We start from the raw sequence: 23,524 nt of genomic DNA, 5'->3' as shown, positions 1-23,524 counted from the left end.
TTTGGGGAGTGTTTTTTGGAAGGGCCATCCTGCGTGACACTGCAGTGCCACTCCTAGATGGGCCCGGTGTTTGTGTCGGCCACTAGGGTCGCTTATCTTACTCACACAGCTACCTCATTGCGCCTCTTTTTTTCTTTGCGTCATGTGCTGTTTGGGGAGTGTTTTTTGGAAGGGCCATCCTGCGTGACACTGCAGTGCCACTCCTAGATGGGCCAGGTGTTTGTGTCGGCCACTAGGGTCGCTTAGCTTAGTCATCCAGCGACCTCGGTGCAAATTTTAGGACTAAAAATAATATTGTGAGGTGTGAGGTATTCAGAATAGACTGAAAATGAGTGGAAATTATGGTTTTTGAGGTTAATAATACTTTGGGATCAAAATGACCCCCAAATTCTATGATTTAAGCTGTTTTTTAGTTTTTTTTGAAAAAAACACCCGAATCCAAAACACACCCGAATCCGACAAAAAAAATTCGGTGAGGTTTTGCCAAAACGCGGTCGAACCCAAAACACGGCAGCGGAACCGAACCCAAAACCAAAACACAAAACCCGAAAAATTTCCGGCGCTCATCTCTAATATATAGAAGTCGACCACAGACAGGAGTTGCAAGAAGGAAGACAACGCCTGGGAGGACACAGGTAGGGAAACTCAGAATACCCAGACAGGAGTTGTGAGAAGGAAGACAACGCCTGGGAGGACACAGGTAGGGAAACTCAGAGGAGACTCAGAATACCCAGACAGGAGTTGCGAGAAGGAAGACAACGCCTGGGAGGACACTGGTAGGGAAACTCAGAGGAGACTCAGAATACCCAGACAGGAGTTGCGAGAAGGAAGACAACGCCTGGGAGGACACAGGTAGGGAAACTCAGAGGAGACTCAGAATACCCAGATGCAACTAACCTCCAAATTGTATGAAGGTGTGCTGCCCGCAGTCCCCAACCACAATTGCCCACTGATGTTAGAGGTTACAGGCGGGAGGCCAAGAGAAGGCAGCCGAAGTGAGCAGATTATGGTCGGGTGACACAAGCAATAAAATATTGCCACACAGTTTGGCCAGACTCTGGGGAGAAAAGTTTAGCTCTGTCCTGGCAATAAGATATCACCAGGGTAATCCTTATAACATCCCCTTCCAGAAACACACCTCTGATTGCCAGAAAGTAGCCTGGGAGGGCACAAAGTATTTAGTTAAAGATGCCAGACAGACACAGAGCTAAGCTAAAGAGCAGCCATCTCGAATGCGCCGCCCACCAGAAGTGATCCAAATTTAATTTGTTCAACTGCATGTTGTTCCGATTTCTCCAAGTTTGAAGAATGCAATTTGCCTTAAAGTATATGTGTATGTGTATACAGGTTGAGTATCCCATATCCAAATATTCAGAAATACGGAAAATTCCGAAATACGGACTTATTTGAGTGAGACTGAGATAGTGAAACCTTTGTTTTTTGATGACTCAATGTACACAAACTCTGTTTAATACTCAGTTATTAAAAATATTGTATTAAATGATCTCCAGGCTATGTGTATAAGGTGTATATGAAACATAAATGAATTGTGTGAATGTACACACACTTTGTTTAATGCACAAAGTTCTAAAAAATATTGGCTAAAATGACCTTCAGGCTGCGTGTAGAAGGTGTATATGAAACATAAATGCATTCTGTGCTTAGATTTAGGTCCCATCACCATAATATCTCATTATGGTATGCAATTATTCCAAAATACGGAAAAATCCGATATCCAAAATTCCTCTGGACCCAAGCATTTTGGATAAGGGATACTCAACCTGTATATATATATAATTTTTTTTTTTTTTTTTTATTAGTATAAAGCACTATTCCACTCACCTATTCCTAGATTTGGGGTTTGTGACACTGTTGTTTAAATAGAAATCACACGGGTTCGCCACCCCCTAGCTTAACAATAATAAACAGTGGAGTTTTAGTTCACATATTGATCAATGCATTAAGCCTGCAGCCCCCGGCAAGGGACCCCGCTATACTGCAGGTCATACTCTATTGTTCAAAATAATTATCATGAAAATAGCTATCACATTAGTGTTACACGTTAGGTATGCTATCTGGTCTAAAGCTCACAGCAACTCTGCTTAAATAGGTGAGACAGTTACCAACACACCTGTTGTAAAGCACCTAGGACCAGCATGTCAAACTCAAAATCCCAACTGGGTCAAATAATCAAGGTTTAAGTCTTATGTTGGCCGCAAGAAAAAGAAAAAGTTTTAGATGCAATTTTGAACGGTATATTAGAAAAACCAACAATAAAGTACTGTATAATGAAAGCAATGTCAAGTATCGGGGACAAAACAACTTTAATAGTGTGAGCTGGGAGCGGTGTTATTCCCCTTCATATATCACTGTGCTGTCCCCTCTCTAGAATATATATCAGTGTGAGCTAGTAAAATACATATCAGTGTCAGCTAGTAAAATGTGTTACTTCCAGCCCCCCTCTATCCCTCCAGTCCAGCTACATGTCCCCTAGTATTCCCTCTTGCTCCTTGTGTCCCCTCCAGCCACAAGCCCTCTGTGCTAGCCCCCTCCAATAAACCTTCTTCGTTGAGACATTTTTCTATCCAGATTCCAGAAGACTTCTCCTGCAATTAGGGCAGCTGGATACATAGAGCAGTTGGGCACACACCCATACAGGGCATAACGGCTTCAGTGGTAATGGCGCTGAGCAGGCGAGATGCGGCAGAGCTTTGCAAAGGCAGCCGGGCATGCACAGCAGCTCCCCCCGTGGACATTTCCCCATCTCTATCACTATCTTCTCACACATGTGCAGATCGGGGAATGCTGCCCGATCGGAGTAAGCTCTGATCAAGGCAAATGGGCCAACAGTAGCTCATCCAGCGGTGGCGGGCTGCATTCCATTGGTTTTAAAAGAGTAAACTTGGCCCGCAAAAGTATGCATTGTGGGCCACATGTGGCCCACGGGCTGTGAGTTTGACAGTCTGACCTAGGAGAACAGCTGACTCAAGATATAATTAAATTAAAACAGGGTGCATGAAAAAACGTGATCACAAAAAGATTAATTAAAACCGTGTTACACGCCGAATCTAGGAATACGTGAGTGCCGTGGAATAGTGCTTTTTGTTTATTAGATTAATTTTGTATTCATTAGATTAATTAGCTAGAGTCAGCTGTTCTCCTAGGTGCTTTCCAACAGGTGTGTTGAACTAAAACTCCACTGTCTATTATTGTTAATATAGTGAGTGCAGAGCTCCTGTGATTTCTCTCATATATATATATATATATATATATATATATATATATATATATATATATATATACACACACACATACATACCTACATACATACATACACATACACATATATATATATATATATATATATATATATATATATATATAAATATATATACACACACACACTTTTTTTTTTTTTATGTCACACATACTCAGGATATTAACTTTGACATTTTCAGGCCCACCTACATGGTACTATGACAGGCTCAGATCCACAGGGCCCCAAAAAATAAGATTTTACTCACCGGTAAATCTATTTCTCGTAGTCCGTAGTGGATGCTGGGGACTCCGTAAGGACCATGGGGAATAGACGGCTCCGCAGGAGACTGGGCACATCTAAAGAAAGATTTAGGACTATCTGGTGTGCACTGGCTTCTCCCCCTATGACCCTCCTCCAAGCCTCAGTTAGGAACTGTGCCCGGAAGAGCTGACACAATAAGGAAGGATTTTGAATCCCGGGTAAGACTCATACCAGCCACACCAATCACACCATATAACACGTGATAGGAACCCCGGTTAACAGTATGACAACAATTGGAGCCTCTGAAGAGATGGCTCACAACAAAACCCGATTTTTGTAACAATAACTATGTACAAGTATTGCAGACAATCCGCACTTGGGATGGGCGCCCAGCATCCACTACGGACTACGAGAAATAGATTTACCGGTGAGTAAAATCTTATTTTCTCTGACGTCCTAGTGGATGCTGGGGACTCCGTAAGGACCATGGGGATTATACCAAAGCTCCCAAACGGGCGGGAGAGTGCGGATGACTCTGCAGCACCGAATGAGAGAACTCCAGGTCCTCCTCAGCCAGGGAATCAAATTTGTAGAATTTAGCAAACGTGTTTGCCCCTGACCAAGTAGCTGCTCGGCAAAGTTGTAAAGCTGAGACCCCTCGGGCAGCCGCCCAAGATGAGCCCACCTTCCTTGTGGAATGGGCTTTTAATGATTTAGGCTGCGGTAATCCTACCGCAGAATGCTCCAGCTGAATAGTGCTACAAATCCAGCGCGCAATAGACTGCTTAGAAGCAGGAGCACCCAGCTTGTTGGGTGCATACAGGATAAACAGCGAGTCAGTTTTTCTGACTCCAGCCGTCCTGGAACATAAATTTTCAGGGCCCTGACTACGTCCAGCAACTTGGAATCCTCCAAGTCCCTAGTAGCCGCAGGCACCACAATAGGTTGGTTCAAGTGAAAAGCTGAGACCACCTTCGGGAGAAACTGAGGACGAGTCCTCAATTCTACCCTATCCATCTGGAAAATCAGATAAGGGCTTTTTCAAGACAAAGCCGCCAAATCTGAAACCCGCCTGGCCGAAGCCAGGGCCAACAGTATGACCACTTTCCACGTGAGATATTTTAATTCCACAGTCTTAAGTGGTTCGAACCAATGTGATTTCAGGAATGCCAAAACCACATTGAGATCCCAAGGTGCCACTGGGGGCACAAAAGGAGGCTGAATATGCAGAACTCCTTTGACAAAAGTCTGAACTTCAGGCAGTGAAGCCAGTTCTTTCTGGAAGAAAATCGACAGAGCCGAAATCTGGACCTTGATGGACCCCAATTTGAGGCCCAACGTCACCCCTGCTTGCAGGAAGTGTAGGAATCGACCCAGTTGAAATTCCTCCTTCGGGGCCTTCATGGCCTCACACCAAGCAACATATTTCCGCCAAATGTGGTAATAATGTCTTGCGGTGACATCCTTCCTGGCTTTGATCGGGGTAGGGATGACTTCCTCCAGAATACCCTTTTCCTTTAGGATCCGGTGTTCAACCGCCATGCCGTCAAACGCAGCCGCGGTAAGTCTTGGAACAGACAGGGTCCCTGCTGCAGCAGGTCTTGTCTGAGCGGCAGAGGCCAAGGGTCCTCTGCCAGCATCTCTTGAAGTTCCGGGTACCAAGCTCTTCTTGGCCAATCCGGAACCATGAGTATGGTTTTCACTCCTTGCAGTCTTATTATTCTCAGCACCCTGGGTATGAGAGGTAGAGGAGGAAACACATAAACCGACTGGTACACCCACGGTGTCACTAGAGCGTCCACAGCGATCGCCTGAGGGTCCCTTGACCTGGCGCAATATCTTTTCAACTTTTTGTTGAGGCGGGACGCCATCATGTCCACCCGTGGTCATTCCCAACTGTTTACCCGCATTTGGAAAACTTCTGGAAGAAGTCCCCATTCTCCCGGGTGTAGGTCGCCCATCGGAGAATCCTTGTGGCTTCTGCCATCGCCATCCTGCTTCTTGTGCCGCCCTGTCTGTTTACATGGGCGACCGCCGTGATGTTGTCTAAATGGATCAGTACCGGCTGGTTCTGAAGCAGGGGCCTTGCTTGGCTTAGGGCATTGTAAATGGCCCTTAGCTCCAGAATAATTATGTGAAGCGAAATCTCCTTGGAAATTTCTTCCCTGTGTGACTGCACCCCAGCCCCGAAGGCTGGCCTCCGTGGTCACCAGGACCCAGTCCTGTATTCCGAATCTGCGGCCCTCCAGTAGATGAGCCCTCTGCAGCCACCACAGCAGCGACACCCTGTTTCTTGCCGACAGGGTTATCCGCTGTTGTATCTGTAGATGGGACCCGGACCATTTGTCCCACAGGTCCCACTGGAACGTCCTTGCGTGGAACCTTCCGAATGGAATTATGCTTCGTACGAAGCTACCATTTTTTTTCATGACTCGTGTGCTTCCACTGGAAGAAACACTCTTTTCTGGTCTGTGTCCAGAATCATTCCCAGGAACAGAAGACGTGTCGTCGGGACCAGCTGTGACTTTGGAATATTGAGAATCCAGTCGTGCTGTTGTAGCACTTCCCGAGAGAGTGCTACCCCTACTACCAACTGATCTTTGGACCTCGCCTTTATCAGGAGATCGTCCAAGTACGGGATAATAAAAACTTCCTTCTTGCGAAGGAGTATCATCATTTCGGCCGTTACCTTGGTAAAGACCTTCGGTGCCGTGGACAACTCCAACGGCAGCGTCTGGAACTGATAGTGACAGTCCTGTACCACACATCTGAGGTACTCCTGGTGAGGAGGGTAAATGGGGACATGCAGGTACGCATCCTTGATGTCCAGGGAGACCCTGTAATCCCCCTCGTCCAGGCTCGTAATAACCGCCCTGAGCGATTCCATCTCGAACTTGAATCTTCTGATATAAAAGTTCAAGTATTTTAATTTTAAGATGGGTCTCACCGAACCGTTCTGTTTCGGTACCACAACCATTGTGGAATAGTAACCCCTTCCTTGCTGAAGGAGGGGCACCTTGACAATCACTTGTTGTGATTATAGTGTTGAATAGCCACCAACACCGCCTCCCTGGCAGAGGGAGGTGCCGGTAAGGCAGATTTTAGGAAACGGCGGGGGGAAGAACGTCTCGAACTCCAGCCTGTACCCCTGAGATACTACTTGAAGGACCCAGGGATCCATGTGAGAGAGCCCACTGGGCGCTGAAATTTCTGAGACGGGCCCCCACCGTACCCGGGTCCGCCTGAGCAGCCCCAGCGTCATGCTGTGGACTTACCGGACGCAGGGAGGACTTCTGCTCTTGGGAACTAGCTGTGCGCTGCAGCTTTTTCCTCTACCTTTGCCTCTCGGCAGAAAGGATGAGCCTCTAGCCCTCTTGCTTTTCTGGGGCCGAAAGGACTGTACTTGATGATACGGTGCTTTCTTTTGTTGTGGGGTAGCCTGTGGCAAAAAAGTCGATTTCCCAGCAGTAGCTGTGGAAACGAGGTCTGAAAGACCATCCCCAAACAGTTTTACCCCCTTATAGGGCAAAACTTCCATGTGCCGATTCGAGTCGGCATCGCCTGACCATTGCCGAGTCCTTAACCCCCGTCTGGCGGCAATGGACCTAGCGCTTATTTTTGATGCCCGCCGGCAAATATCCCTCTGTGCATCACGCATGTATAAGACCACGTCTTTTATATGCTCTATTGTCAGCAAAATATTGTCCCTATCCATAGTTATTTTCCGACAGGGAATCTGACCACGCAGCGGGAGCACTGCACATCCATGCCGAAGCAATGGCTGGTCGCAATATAATGCCCGAGTGTGTGACTATATCTCTCAGGGTAACCCCCTGCTTTTTATCAGCAGGTTCCTTCAGGGTGGCCGTATCCGGAGACGGTAGTGCCACCTTTTCTGATAAGCGTGTAAGCGCTGTATCTACCCTATGGGGTGTTTCCCAACGTGACCTATCCTCTGGCGGGAAAGGGTACGCTGCCAATAACCGTTTAGAAATTATCAATTTCTCACCGGGGGAAGACCACGCTTCCTCACACACCTCATTTAATTTCTCAGATGCAGGAAAAACTACTGGTAGTTTTCTGTCACCAACATAATACCCTTTTATGTGGTACCTGGGGTATTATCATAAATGTGTAATACATTTTTCATTGCCTCAATCATGTAACGGGTGGACCTATTTGGAGGGTACACTAGTCTCATCGTCGTCGACACTGGAGTCGGTATCCGTGTCGACATCTGTTTCTGCCATCTGAGGTAGCGGGCGTTATTAGAGCCCCCCATGACATTTGAGACGCTGGAACAGGCACAAGCTGAGTAGCCGGCTGTTCTGTGTCATCGACCTTTTGTGTAAGGAGTTGACACTTTCACGTAATCCTTCCATAAGTCCAACCACACTGGTGTCGATCCCGCAGAGGGTGACATCACATTTACAGGCATTCGCTCCGCCTCCACATCATTATCCTCCTCATACATGTCGACACAGCCGTACCGACACACAGCATACACACAGGGAATGCTCTGACAGAGGACAGGACCCCACAAAGCCCTTCGGGGAGACAGAGGGAGAGTATGCCAGCACACACCAGGGCGCTATATATCACAGGGATATCACATATAAAGAGTGTTTTCCCTTATAGCTGCCTATATATATTGTATACTGCGCCTAAATTGTGCCCCCCCTCTCTTTTTAACCCTTTCTGTAGTGTATTGACTGCAGGGGAGAGCCAGGGAGCTTCCCTCCAACGGAGCTGTGAGGGAAAAATGGCGCCAGTGTGCTGAAGGAGATAGCTCCGCCCCTTTTTCGCTGACTTTCTCCCGCATTTTTATGGATTCTGGCAGGGGTTAAAAAGCACCTATATAGCCTCTGGGGCTATATATGGTGCCAGTTTGCCAGCCAAGGTGTCAGTATTGCTGCTCAGGGCGCCCCACCCCAGCGCCCTGCACCCATCAGTGACCGGAGTGTTAGGTGTGCATGAGGAGCAATGGCGCACAGCTGCAGTGCTGTGCGCTACCTTGGAGAAGACCGAAGTCTTCAGCCGCCGATTTTCCGGACCACCTTCTTGCTTCTGGCTCTGTAAGGGGGACGGCGGCGCGGCTCCGGGAACGGACGACGAGGTCGGGTCCTGTGTTCGATCCCTCTGGAGCTAATGGTGTCCAGTAGCCTAAGAAGCCCAAGCTACCACCACTTAGGTAGGTTCGCTTCTTCTCCCCTTAGTCCCTCGATGCAGTGAGCCTGTTGCCAGCAGGTCTCACTGAAAATAAAAAACCTAACAAACACTTTCTTCCTAGGAGCTCAGGAGAGCCCCTAGTGTGCATCCAGCTCAGCCGGGCACAGAAATCTAACTGAGGCTTGGAGGAGGGTCATAGGGGGAGGAGCCAGTGCACACCAGATAGTCCTAAATCTTTCTTTAGATGTGCCCAGTCTCCTGCGGAGCCGTCTATTCCCCATGGTCCTTACGGAGTCCCCAGCATCCACTAGGACGTCAGAGAAATTATTGTTGCCATGTTTGTGAGCAATACAAATTCCTAATATAGGGGGTATTTCAGAGTTGATCGTAGCAGCAAATTTGTTAGCAGTGGGGCAAAACCATGTGCACTGCAGGAAGGGGGGGGAGGGGGAGGGGCTGTCAGGCGCTTAGCTACATTAGAAGTGTTTCACCCATGGCCAGCAACAGCACAGACCCAGGAAAATGACTGCCAGCCCTGACCTGGGAAAATGGCTGTCTCTAGGGGATCCCAGGCCAGTAAAGTGACAGACGAGAGGCAGAACTCCCAACAGGAGAAGGATAAGAGAGGCAGCCGAGAAGCAAGTGGGTGCTCAGGCACAGATAAGAATGTACCCATGTAGCAGCCAGGAGTGCAGTTTGGTCTGCAAGAGAGAGGGGATGCCCAGAGGATATGAAGATGGAGATGGCAAGAATGGTCTGGGTTAGCGGCTGTGGCACCGACACAGAACTGCCACAGAGTCCTGGCTGTGTTGAGCCGGCGCTATACCCTCAAAAGATCCAGGCAGTGAGTACCCCAAAAGGTCTGTAGTGAGGACCCCTGCTGGAAGTCCAGGAGGCCACAGGCAATATAAGAAAAGACTCCCTCAGGATCCCTTAGGTGCTGCTAAGGCTCTGCTCAAAGCTTGGGTAAGGCAAGAAGATTTAGTAGGCCCTGTAAACTTAGAAGAGGGGACACCTAGAACGGTCTTCAGATTGGTATTTATTTACCAAAGCTCATCTACTGCATAGACTGTGTGCCTAAAACTTAAACCGGTGCACTAAATATACTACAGTGGCCTACATGCATGGACCTTTTTTTTTTTTTTGCTTAAACCTAAGCTGGTACACTACAAGTTCACAAATAAAATACTATATACATATACTGATGTACCGGATCAGCAGAGATTTCAAATTAAAAGTTATTTTCTAGCTTCTTTTCTGCAAATGCAACAGTAAGTTGGGAAAAATCCAACTTTGGTGCCATGTCACAGTTAATATTCAATCACTCTTGCTTGACAGCTGAACACAAAACAATAAGTCTGAAAACTCGGAGGCCCAGGGAAATATACCAACTGTGCCTCCTCCCTACCCCCATTCTCCCACCAGTAGAGTTTGACAGTTAGAAGCTGATTGGTTAGTATTATCTCTTGTTCTACTTTATCTCCAATCTTTGATAAATATCCCTGTGTACCTATTTATCATAGATAACCACTTCAGGACTCACCTACTGCAGTTTCCAAGAAGCTGCTGGTGTACTTATGTTGCTCCATGATATTTTCAATGGCCCCCTCATCACTCACTACATAACCTTCAAAGCCCCACTCTGAGCGCAGAATGTCCGTTAGCAGTATTTTGTTAGCACAAGCTGGAACTCCATTCACTCTATCAAAGGAACAATAAATCACTATCACTATAAAGAATCACATTGTACCAGAGAAATGAAAGAAAAATAAATATATGGTAGAATCTTCCAGGGTCCCAGATCACATAGGGCGGTCAGATAACGTTTCAGTACACTGACCACATGCCCAACGTCTTAAGATCCCTTTGGAGTCACACACAATCGGATACAGTACATCATATATTCATAAAGGAAAGGTAATACAACAAATAGGACTTGTTTGTAGTTCATACTGGTATTGATCTTGTGGTGTCCTTATAACCAGATTAATTAGACAGATAATTTTGGTTAACTATAATTATTAGCCTGGAGTGCAATATTGTGAAACATATAACCCAAAGGCATTAATATTTCATATCCGTTTCATATGTAACTGTACGGGAAGTTATATCCTGTTTAGCGAATGCAATATTGTGAAGCTTGTATGTTCCCACGGAAAGATATACCATTCACTCAGATCTTCTTTCAGTGACCTCACAGGGAGAAGATGGTGTCCAGGCAGAAGCAATGTCACTATAAGGGAATCCATAATCTACTGAAACTTGTCCAAGTTTCAGCTTTTTATTCCTTAAGCAGTGTGACATTATGGGGACAATTCTATTAGCTACGCGGGGGAAAGATGGAGTTTCAACGGAGTATAAACCCAGGCAATGGGCCCTCCTCGTGGCCCATTGTTGCATTCTTGTCTTGCACTCGCGGAATTTTGTACTCCACCCCTATTGTACTGTATGTGGCTGCAAAGGAATATCAGTGTATCCAGAGTTAGCGTAAGAGCGACTTATAGCCACACTTACTGTACTTGCAAGGATGTGATCAACCATGCAAACTGAAATCGACCCCTTTGCATCATTTTAGACTCTATTTTTTAATGACCTGTGGCATGCGCTAGATAGCTAGGTTATTATAGAAGATACATAGATGAAAAACATAGTATTGGGAATATATGTTAACTCTGATTTAAGTTTTGATTCTTGTGTAGTGGTGCATACACACGGTGCGATGCACTCAATGCCCGACATTGATTATGCGATGTGGCCAGAGCCGGCACCGCTGACATAGTCACTGGACTGCGCATCGACATCGCAAGCTGTGTAGCTGTGTACACACGGTGCAATATGCACTAACTTTCCTTACGATTTTGACTATATAGTCAAAATCATAAGGAAAGTTAGTGCATATCGCACTGTGTGTATCCACCTTTAGTCTGGGAGAACCAAAGAAGTTTATAAAGTTTTAGCTTTATAATCCAGTCACACCCAGTGGTTGTATTGTGTTTAACCTATTGTCACATACATTTCATGAAGGCTCTAGTGAGCGCTGTACGTAGCAATCAGTTTCTGTATAAAGGAGACAAGCAGCCTCAAAACAAATAAACTTAGAAGTAAACTGCTAAATGTAACAGTAATGTGAATTACAGGTACAAAGTCAATGATGTGTACAACAACAACCTGTTATAGCTGCACATGATGCTGTATGTCCCAGCTTCAATACAGGCTTGAAACTGTGGCAAAAATGTCATTCGCAAATCTCTCTCCTCTACCTGTGGGAAAATAAGAATAATTAGAATGTAGAGTGTTCTGATGACTTGAGAAATGATGTGACGGGGCTGAACAAAGGAAATTATTAGATTATATTAGACTCAGCTAATGGAAGCCAGGCAGTTCATTGGTGAAGAGAGAGTCAAGGTGCCAAAAAAAAGACAAAATATGCTGGCTAGGAAAGAATAAGAAACAGAGTCAAGTAAAGAAGAAGGCAGGCATGAAGCTCTGGGGCCAGTGGGGGGCTATTGCAAAAAAGAATTGATTCTTACCGTCCACTGCCCAGGTGAAGCTTGCACCAGTCAAGATGACAAGGTCTGGCTGTGGAGTGATGCTGTCCCATGCAGGGAACGGCAGGTCAAAAAGGTACCTATGGAAAAGATCTACCCCTGGGATTGCTTGTCTGTGCCTACCAAGGTCAGCTGAACAGGTAAGGTCCCAATGTGGCATTTGTGTATGTTTAAAAGCTCACTGGGCACAAACGATTGTGAGCACTAGGCCCAAAGTACCTTCAGCACTGAGCACAGTTAGTTTGGCACTAAGCTCAAAGGTCACAAGCAAGTTTACTGCCCATGCTACACATTAGGGCAAGGGCCTGGTATCATATAGAGCATTAGGCACTAGACCATCCGATTGGAATGGCCCATAGGCCCCCAATAGCCCCCAATAGACATAAAATAGAAATTAAACTATTGGGCATAAGGCCCAGCTTTGGTCATCGGTTGCTTTGGGTGACGTAGATGGCAATAACATGAGGAGGATATCCAGCACACATGGAAATTATAGTTGCTGAGGTGGCCATGCTGAGTAAAGCCGTACCTACCACACTAGGAAAGCATTTACCTCTGCGACCAGTTAGTAGGTTGACCCCCAGTTGTTGAGTGCTGAGCACTTAGGCCAGCATTTCCCCATGCAACAAGGCCCAAAGAGGCTTACAGTCCTTGTTCCATGGGCAGCACCCAGACCAATTTCATGCCAAAACAGGGGATTACCACAGTCAGGCCCACATTAAAATGTATACTGCTGGTGTGTACTTTGCCTTCATTGTAATGTGTATTGTCTATATTGACTGTATTGCTAAAGTGTATTGTGTTGTATTACTAGTGTGTGCTTACAAGAACTGTTTTATAGACAGGGATAGTGCACTTCCCCAAGCCTATAGTTCTTGTGTTATACACAAGAAGTCCTTTGTAAGGTCGACGTGTTGTTGTTAGTTAGGCTAGCATGGGTGGGTTACATTACTCTGGTAGATAGCGTAGTGCAGCCGTGGGGGAGGGCTGTGTCTGTGTTCCATGCAGGTAACACTAGTGCAGTGGATAACCATCTAGGGGCTAGAGTGACCATGGTGAGTTTTACTATATGTGTGTGTATCTCCTTGTAGGCCATGTCTTTCTGATGCATGTGGGTGCTAAGACAGACCGTGTGTTTTCCAGTAGGATGGTGAAAGCTATCTAGCAGATAGCTATAGTCTGAGTGTGTGAACACTTAATAGGTGATCAAGGGTGTCTGAAGCACTTGTTCCAGTGATGACGTAGACTCAACCCAGCAGTAGGTAGGCAGTCCAAGGGTACAACCTCCCTGCTGTATTTGTGGGTTCTGTCCAGCTGTAATATCTCTGTCAAAGAGTAGTTCAACCTGCATTCCAGGATGAACTTTACATCATCTAGCGTACTGAAGGTGAGAGCAGGTGGAGTAAGGTTAATGCAGAGACTACACCATCACAGCTAACAAGAAGACCCCAATAGGATTTCAATGAAGATAGTGGGAAACTAAACCATTCAGACAGAAAGAATGTCGTCACTGCCTACAAAAAATATAGATTGCTTAATAATGTTCTGTAACCCGCAGCAGCCCATCAGATATTAGTCATCTATAGTCTATCATTGCCCATATCACTAGTTGTTATGGGTTGCAGCATGTTTATCAAATAGTCTATATACCCTGGTTACAAACTGGCCAAACAATTATAGTGAAAACAACAACTAGCTATGCACTAATATTATTCAAGGAAGTGAAACACTGTTTTAGGTTGTCTCTTTAGGGTATTGGAAGTGGCAGAGCTAGAACTGTAACCACACAGATCACCAAAATGGGGCAATGATGTACCCACTAGTGAAGTGAGGTCAGGTAAGAACTGAGAATTACATATTGGAAGAAAGTGTATTGCACAACAGCTCACAGTAATGAGTGGTTGACAGTAAAACTAGCATAGCAAGAGAACATCCAATATCTGTATCTGGGGTTCTAATATATTGTTTATAACATAAGGCACTATGATCAGTATCACCTTGGCATCAAAACTGAACCTGGAAACGGGGACATTTTCTGGGCCCCCATGGACATCAAAGTGTTTGCAACCTGCATTGGCTTTCACATAACGAGGGTGGTCTCCTTGAAGTCCTTTCACAAAAGCAGCAGCTAGGAGTCCACTAAGAAAGGGATCTTCTCCATAAGTTTCCTGCAGATGGAACATTATACCACTCACGCAAAATTAATGTGCATATATCTGTTGTATAGCAAAGGCTGATACCAAAGAAAAAAATAAAATGTTATTTTATATATATATATATATATATATATATATATATATATATATATATATATAAAATCAGAACAAGTATTCACAGCGCTTTTTTCCACATTTTGTTATGTTAAATTATTTTTCCCCCTCCAAATTCTACACACCCCATAATGACATGAAAAAAGTGTTTTTGAGATTTTTGCAAATTATTAAAAATAAAAAACTAAGAAATCACATGTACATAAGTATTCACAACCTTTGCTAAATACTTTGTTGATGCACCATTGGCAGCAATTACAGCCTCGAGTCCTTTTGAATATGATGCCACAAGCTTGACACACCTATCTTTGGGCAGTTTAGCCCATTCCTCTTTGCAGCACCTCTCAAGCTCCATCAGGTTGGACAGGAAGCGTCAGTGCACAGCCATTTTCAGATCTCTCCAGAGATGTTCAGTTGGATTCAAGTCTGGGCTCTGGCTAGGCCACTCAAGGACATTCACTCACAGAGTTGTCCTGAAGCCACTCCTTTGATATCTTGGCTGTGTGCTTAGGGTCGTTGTCCTGCTAAAATATGAACCGTCGCCTCAGTCTGAGGTCAAGAGTGCTCTGGAGCAGGTTTTCATCCAGGATGTCTCTGTACATTGCTGCATTCATCTTTCCCTCTATCCTGACAAGTCTACCAGTTCCTGCCGCTGAAAAACATCCCCACAGCATGATGCTGCTACAACCATACTTCACTGTAGGGATGGTATTGGCCTGGTGATGAGAGGTGCCTGGTGTCCTCCAAACATGACGCCTGGCATTCACGCCAAAAAGTTCAATCTTTGTCTCATCAGACCAGAGAATTTTGTTCCTCATGGTCTGAGAGTTCTTCAGGCGCATTTTGGCAAACTTGAGGCGGGCTGCCATGTTCTTTTTACTAAGGAGTGGCTTCCATCTGGCCACTCTACCATACAGGCCTGATTGGTGGATTGCTGCAGAGATGGTTGTCCTTCTGGAAGGTTCTCCTCTCTCCACAGAAGAATGCTGTAGCTCTGACAGAGTGACCATCGGGTTCTTGGTCACCTCCCTGACTAGGGCTACCCCCCCCAATCGCTCAGTTTAGATGGCTGGCCAGCTCTAGGAAGAGTCCTGGTGGTTCTGAACTTCTTCCATTGATGGATGATGGAGGCCACTGTGCTCATTGAGGCCTTCAAAACAGCAGATATTTTTCTGTACCCTTCCCCAGACTTGTGCCTTGAGACAATTCTGTCTCGGAGGTCTACAGACATTTCCTTTGACTTCATGCTTGGTTTGTGCTCAGACATGCACTGTCAAGTGTCGGACCTTATGTAGACAGGTGTGTGCCTTTCCAAATCATGTCCAATAAACTGAATTTACCACAGGAGGACTCCAATTAAGCTGTAGGAAAATCTGAAGGATGATCAGTGGAAACAGGATGCAATCCTGAGTTTCATGGCAAAGGTTGTGAATACTTATGTACATGCGATATCTAAGTATTTTATTTTTAACACATTTGCAAAAATCTCAAAAAAAAACTTTTCACGTTGTCATTATGGGGTGTTGTGTGTAGAATTTTCACAGAAAAATGGATTTATTCCATTTTGGAATAAGTCTAACATAACGAAATGTGGAAAAAGTTGAGCGGAGTGAATATATGTGTATGTATATATATATATATATATATATATATATATGCCATATTTATACACAGTGCTGTGAGAAAATGTATAAAGGTGTGGACTGATATTACTAGTAAGCACACATTCTCATTCATTACCTTATGCCTGAAATTCAGTACAGCCAACTACAGTACAAGGGGTGGTCTGCAGCAAACTGGAGCTTTATCTTATTTTGAAATTCTAATACAGTATATTTAAATAAAATGTACAAGCTTTAGACTATGCCGGATTATCCTATGTTGCTAACAGCAATTTCTCGTAATGATACAAACTGACCTGATTTCTCCCCCACAGAGGGTGGCGCATGATATTTATCACAGGGCTGAAGCAGCTGAGCCCAGTGTGGTCATCATAGTCCCCAACAGATATGAAGTAGTTGTGTTTGGCTCTAACTTCAGTGGCAGTGACATTAGCCACCTTCGATACCAGCTCTGGGCTGCAGATAAAAGCTACTGTAAGTGAATGGAGTCATACAGGTATATGCAATTGTGGTCGAATTCCCGAAATTGTCGAATTTCGGGTCATTTTCGACCAAAAAAAAAAATTCCCCTATGCAATTCAGTGCTTTCCGACCAAAAAACGGACTTTCAAAATTCGACTTTTTGAAATTCGAATTTTTGCAAATTCGACTTTTCTGCAATGATACAAGTGCTGCAATTCGACCAAAGCATATTCAATTCAAGTTTGGAAATTCGACAGCAGTGCTTTTAGACAGCAAATTCGTCATTTTCAATCCGCCACACTTTGGAGGGTGAAAACAAATAAAAAAATTTTAAACATGTTTTTTTTGGTGTTTTTTTTTTTGGGAATAGCAGATCTATTTATATTAGAAGGGATTAGGTACTTTTTTTTGGGGGGGGGAGGCACAAATATTATTTATATATTTTTTAAAATATTATTTTTATTTTTTTTTTTTTTTATGCTGGAATGGTAAAATCATAAAAAAAAATGGCGTGGGGTCCCCCCTCCAAAGCATAACCAGCCTCGGGCTCTTTGAGCTGGTCCTGGTTCTACAAATGCAGGGGAAAAATTGGCCAGGGATCCCCCGTATTTTTAAAACCAGCACCGGGCTCTGCGCCTGATGCTGGTGCCAAAAATACGGGGGACAAAAAGAGTAGGGGTCCCCCGTATTTTTAACACCAGCATCGGGCTCCACTAGCTGGACAGATAATGCCACAGCCGGGGGTCACTTTTATGCCGTGCCCTGCGGCCGTGGCATCAAGTATCCAACTAGTCACCCCTGGCCGGGGTACCCTGGGGGAGTGGGGACCCCTTCAATCAAGGGGTCCCCCCCCCCAGCCACCCAAGGGCCAGGGGTGAAGCCCGAGGCTGTCCCCCCCCATCCAATGGGCTGCGGATGGGGGGGCTGATAGCCTTTGTGATAATAAAAAGATATTGTTTTTTCCAGTAGTACTACAGGTCCCAGCAAGCCTCCCCCGCAAGCTGGTACTTGGAGAACCACAAGTACCAGCATGCGGGAGAAAAGCGGGCCCGCTGGTACCTGTAGTACTACTGGGGAAAAAATACCCAAATAAAAACAGGACACACACACCGTCGACAGTAAAACTTTATTTCACACTACCGACACACACATACTTACCTATGTTCACACGCCGACATCGGTCCTCTTCTCCATGTAGAATCCACGGATACCTGAAAAGTAAAGTTCAATATACTCACCTCAGCCATGGTCCAGAGATAAATCCACGTACTTGGCAAAAAAATAAAACGCAAATACCCGCTCCATAACGGACTGAAAGGGGTCCCATGCTGACACATGGGACACCTTTCCACGAATGAGACCTGTCAGTGACAGCTGTCACTGACAGGTCTCTAAGCCAATCAGGGAGCGCAACTTCGTTGCGCTCACCTGATTGGCTGATCGCTGTCTGAACTCAGACAGCGCATCGCACAGCTCCCTCCATTATATTCAATGGTGGGAACTTAGCGGCTAGCGGTGAGGTCACCCGCCGGTCAGCGGCTGACCGGCGGGTGACCCCACCGCTACCCGCAAAGTTCCCACCATTGAAAGTAATGGAGCGGCTTTGCGAGGCGCTGTCAGAGTACAGACGACGCACAGCCAATCAGGTGAGCGCCACGGAAGTAGCGCTTCCTGATTGGCTGAAGGGACATCAGTGACAGGAGTCACGTGATGTCCCGGCATTCGGGGAAAGGAGTCTAATGTGAAAACATTGGACCCCTTTCATTAGTCCGGTGGATCGTGTTCGTTTTTTTTTTTTACCAAGTACGTGGATTATACCCTGGACCTGGATGTACCTCTGGACGCTGGAAGGTGAGTACCATTTTTCACAGGTACCCTCGGATCGTCGGAGACCGTGGCAGTCGGCGTGTCAACATAGGTAAGTATGTGTGTGTCGGTAGTGTGTAATAAAGTTTTACTATCAAGGTGTCTGTGTACTGTTTTTATTTTGGTATTTTTTCCCCAGTAGTACTACAGGTACCAGCGGGCCCGTTTTTCTCCCGCATGCTGGTACTTGTGGTTCTCCAAGTACCAGCTTGCGGGGGAGGCTTGCTGGGACTTGTAGTACTAATGGAAAAAACAATATCTTTTTATTATCACAAAGGCTATCAGCCCCCCCATCCGCAGCCCATTGGATGGGGGGGGACAGCCTCGGGCTTCACCCCTGGCCCTTGGGTGGCTGGGGGGGGGGGGGGCCTTGATTGAAGGGGTCCCCACTCCCCCAGGGTACCCCGGCCAGGGGTGACTAGTTGGATTTTTGATGCCACGGCCGCAGGGCACGGCATAAAAGTGACCCCCGGCTGTGGCATTATCTGTCCAGCTAGTGGAGCCCGATGCTGGTGTTAAAAATACGGGGGACCCCTACTCTTTTTGTCCCCCGTATTTTTGGCACCAGCATCAGGCGCAGAGCCCGGTGCTGGTTTTAAAAATACGGGGGATCCCTGGCCAATTTTTCCCCTGCATTTGTAGAACCAGGACCAGCTCAAAGAGCCCGAGGCTGGTTATGCTTTGGAGGGGGGACCCCACGCCATTTTTTTTTTGCGGGATTTTCACGTTTTTTCCCGTTTTTTAAAATCGCGGCAAAATCCGCCAAATCGGCCGATTTTCGCCCGCGATTCTGGCGAATCCGTTTTTCATTGAATATGGTGAATCCCGGCAGGCACCTGCCGGGATTCACCTGGCGAATTTGGTCGAATTAAAAAACGGCGATAATTGCCGCGAATTCGACCGCAATTGCATATACCCCATAGTGTATTGTAATAAAGCACAGAGGGAAGCCACGGCTACTTAACAACTGATAAGAGCAATGATGAAGACACAGGGCTCTATTAAGGAGCCACATTGCTAGTGATTGGGCTAATTATGGAATTTCCCAATACAGGAAAGGGATTACTGCTGTCAATGAGCCTGTACATGGGGAAGCCTGTCTAGCATGTATCTCAGAATGATGTTACCAGAACAAAGAATTAAAATATACTTAGGATTTATTTTATGTATAATGGAACGGATCTGGGTCTTTGGTTTCATTGTGTATGTACAAGTTAGCAAACAGACTCATGTGTGTAAACTACTATGGAGACTGGTGCGGAGAGGCAGTAGGATAACTATTAATATGGGGGGTAATTCCAAGTTGATCGCAGCAGGAAATTTTTTAGCAATTGGGCAAAACCATGGGGGTAATTCTGAGTTGATCGCAGCAGGATTTTTGTTAGCAGTTGGGTAAAACCATGTGCACTGCAGGGGAGGCAGATATAACATGTGCAGAGAGAGTTAGATTTGGGTGTGGTGTGTTCAATCTGCAATCTAAATTGCAGTGTAAAAATAAAGCAGCCAGTATTTACCATGCACAGAAACAAAATAACCCACCCAAATCTAACTCTCTCTGCACATGTTATATCTGCCCCCCCTGCAGTGCACATGGTTTTGCCCAACTGATAACAAAAATCCTGCTGCGATCAACTCAGAATTACCCGCCATGTGCACTTCAGGGGGGGGGGGGGGGGGGGGGGGGGGCAGATATAACATTTGCAGAGAGAGTTAGATTTGGGTGGGTTATTTTGTTTCTGTGCAGGGTAAATACTGGCTGCTTTATTTTTACACTGCAATTTAGATTGCAGATTGAACACGCCCCACCCAAATCTAACTCTCTCTACACATGTTATATCTTCCCCCCCTGCAGTGCACATGGTTCTGCCCAACTGCTAACAAAAATCCTGCTGCGATCAACTTGGAATTACCCCCATGGTTTCATAAATAACTTACATTTTATTGATAAAATAAGAGGTGATAAATAAATTACATTTATCACCTCTCTGCTATGGGGTAATAAATCATAAATAGGCCTCAAAAATAGCGGACACAGTACAGATTGGTTGTAACAGATCTAGGGAGTGCAGACATCTTTGTCATAATCTTTATAAATGTTCCTCTTTACTTTGGTTGCCATGACAAACTATTCACACCATGGTATTAGTACTCATCATTAGAAAGGAAGTTATGGTTTTACTGCTTAAGTTTGAATTACCTGAATGACGCAGCCAGGCCTAAAGCCTGTGGAAAAGAAGTGGCCCAGCCTGGTGCCTGCACATCTCCCCTCAGACATTCTGTGTTCCAGGAATAGGGCTTTATACCCAGACGAGGGATGGCTGGAGCAGGGCCATTTTTCCCTGCACCTCCCCTTGCCATCTGTTGTCAGACACAAGTTCATCAACACATTAATGATTTAGTATGACAATATCCAACACTTGTATTGTACTTGTTTTAGGTTTATTGTAAAGCTGTGTTCATACTGTATAAAGGATGATTAGAACAAGCACAATATATCTGATAACAAATTCTTCACACATTATGAGAATATCATAAGTCACCACTGAACTTTGTGGCCATAAAGAGGCACGAGGATGCATCATACTTACTTTTCAGGGGCTATCCTGGACTTCTGGGACAGTAGGCCAGACTGCTGAACGCTTCCCACTTCTTGAGTGATGTGGGTGGACCAGGGGAAACTGGAATACGTATGTTTTACCGGCAGCCGGGATCCCGGCCACCAGTATGCTGGCAGCAGGATGAGCGCTAGAAAGCCCCTTGCGGGCACGGTGGTTCCTGCGCTCGCCACAGGTTATATTCTCCCTCTATGGGTGTCGTGGACACCCATAGAGGGATAAAAGCCTGTGGTGCCGGGATCTCGACAGGCGGTCTCGTGATCTCCTACCATTTAAGTGTGTCATCGTAGCCCTTATTGCCACTTTGCAATGCTGCAGATCTGTAGTGTATGTGTGGGGAAGGGTAACAGGGGGAGGCTGCCCTTTTCCCAGACTTGTCTCATCCAATGCAGCCACACAAATCTGCGACAACTTCTCATATGTTATAATCTACAGAAAGATGCATGTTTTCCTTTATAATACATACATAAGAACGGCAATGATGACAGCCCTGCGTAGCCTTTGTGCAGATAGTACAGCAGTCTCTATATAACGTGGAATGCAGAGTTTTTGTGGTACAATAAAGTAAAATTTTCAGCTATGGCAAACATTTTATAGAGTTTATTTCATTCGATTTTTTTATTTATATAAGCTTTTAATATTGCAAAACACATACTTAACAAATGAACCGAAGTGAATACACTAAAAACATTAGCACTGTAAATTATACATAATGCACATTTAAGGTAACCTACAAAGCCCAGAGACCTCCAAAAAAGCAACTAACAACACAGAATATGTATTTAACTGTAATCACCATATAGACATTAAATACAAAGATAAATCATATACATATTTGCCTACTCTCGCGCAGGTTGCCGGAGACTTCCAATTTTTTGGGCAGTCCCCCGCACCCACGGAAGAGGGGCTGAATCTCCCGCATCCCGTCTGTTCCTAACAAAGTGGGCAGGATGAGGAGATTATACTTGGGATTCCCCCCAAAGTGTCCTGCAGTGTCTCCTCTCCGGACTTCTCCTGGGAAGGAGACCATAGCAGCAGCAGGTAAGTTTGGTCATATTATTCTGGCTACTGTATCACCTCTGACTGGGATTCTATACTACAGAAAGATAACATGTACACAGTGATGCAATCAGAGCAGCACTGCCAACATTTGAAGTTTCCACAGACAATATCATAAGCATTTATTGGCAGCTTATTTACTAACTCATTTCTATGTCATCAAAGCTGGAAATATTGTATCAGCACAACATAAATGTGGGATTAGAAACACAGGATTGACATCTGTTTGCCAGTGTGGTGCATCCAGGGCCGGATCTAGGACTTGTGGCGCCCAGGGCGAAAAAATAGGGGCGTGGCTTCGGAGAAGGAGCGTGGTCAGTTATGCCCCCTGTAGCTGTGCCCTCAGCAGTTGTGCCCCCAGTACTGTCCCCCCTGTAGAGCCGATCACAAAAATAAATAATAAAATAAAATAAATATAAAAGTACTCAACATCCCCGCCCCTGTTTCCCGACCGCTGCTGACCACCGTCTCCGGCCGCCGGCGCCGCTCCTCGGATATATGGGAGAGACGTCATGATTTCTCTCCCATAGCACAGCATAGACACTAGCGGTCAATTATGACCCCTAGCGTCTATGTGCCGGTCCCACAATGCCGTGCGGTGCGCGATGCCTTCATCGCGCACCGCACAGCACCACCAAAATAATTTGGTATCAGTAGTAAGGATGGGTTCAATACCAGAGAATCTTGAACTAATCTACACATAGGATGCACCAGTAGCGGATCTTGCCACGGCTGCGGCGCCCTCCGGGCAAAAATCCTGTGTGCCCGTAGCAAGATCCGCTACTGGGTGCATCCTATGTGTAGATTAGTTCAAGATTCTCTGGTATTGAACCCATCCTTACTACTGATGCCAAATAATTTTGCATTCATGGCAGCAACATCTAAGTGAAGATAAACCTCTGAGTTATTTATGTATTCCTTGCAGGCTGGGCAGGGGACCACTATGTCATGTTTAGGATTGCTTCTCCCTATGGCCCTCATTCCGAGTTGTTCGCTCCCTAGCTGCTTTTAGCAGCATTGCACACGCTAAGCCGCCGCCCTCTGGGAGTGAATCTTAGCTTAGCAAAATTGCGAACGAAAGATTCTCAAAATTGCGAATAGAAATTTCTTAGCAGTTTCTGAGTAGCTGGACACTTACTCTGCCACTGCGATCAGTTCAGTCAGTTTCGTTCCTGGTTTGACGTCACAAACACACCCAGCGTTCGGCCAGACACTCCCCCGTTTCTCCAGCCACTCCTGCGTTTTTCCCAGAAACGGCAGCGTTTTTTCACACACACCCATAAAACGGCCAGTTTCCGCCCAGAAACACCCACTTCCTGTCAATCACACTCCGATCACCAGAACGAAGAAAAATCCTCGTAATGCCGTGAGTAAAATACCTAACTTTTGAGTA

General features: G+C 45.6%; 1 protein-coding gene across 3 annotated transcripts in view; it reads right to left on the bottom strand.

The window, feature by feature from the left end:
• The window catches only part of LOC135035884 (uncharacterized), a 153,071-nt gene that overhangs the window by 61,354 nt on the left and 68,193 nt on the right, over positions 1-23,524 (bottom strand). For 2 of the 3 annotated variants that reach the window (XM_063954390.1, XM_063954384.1), the window contains exons 3-7: positions 20,655-20,815; positions 16,426-16,585; positions 14,235-14,405; positions 11,858-11,949; positions 10,233-10,390 (exon numbers count right to left, since the gene is read on the bottom strand). In XM_063954390.1, coding sequence (XP_063810460.1) covers positions 10,233-10,390; positions 11,858-11,949; positions 14,235-14,405; positions 16,426-16,585; positions 20,655-20,815 — 742 coding nt within the window. Of the gene's footprint in view, positions 1-10,232; positions 10,391-11,857; positions 11,950-14,234; positions 14,406-16,425; positions 16,586-20,654; positions 20,816-23,524 lie in introns of those variants that run through there. The other variant, XM_063954391.1, reaches the window with a different exon arrangement.

Source organism: Pseudophryne corroboree, chromosome 2 (genome assembly GCF_028390025.1).
Source record: "Pseudophryne corroboree isolate aPseCor3 chromosome 2, aPseCor3.hap2, whole genome shotgun sequence".
Lineage (NCBI taxonomy): Eukaryota > Metazoa > Chordata > Amphibia > Anura > Myobatrachidae > Pseudophryne > Pseudophryne corroboree.
The sequence above is the reverse complement of the archived record's forward strand: the minus strand, read 5'-3'. Positions and strand labels throughout refer to the sequence as shown.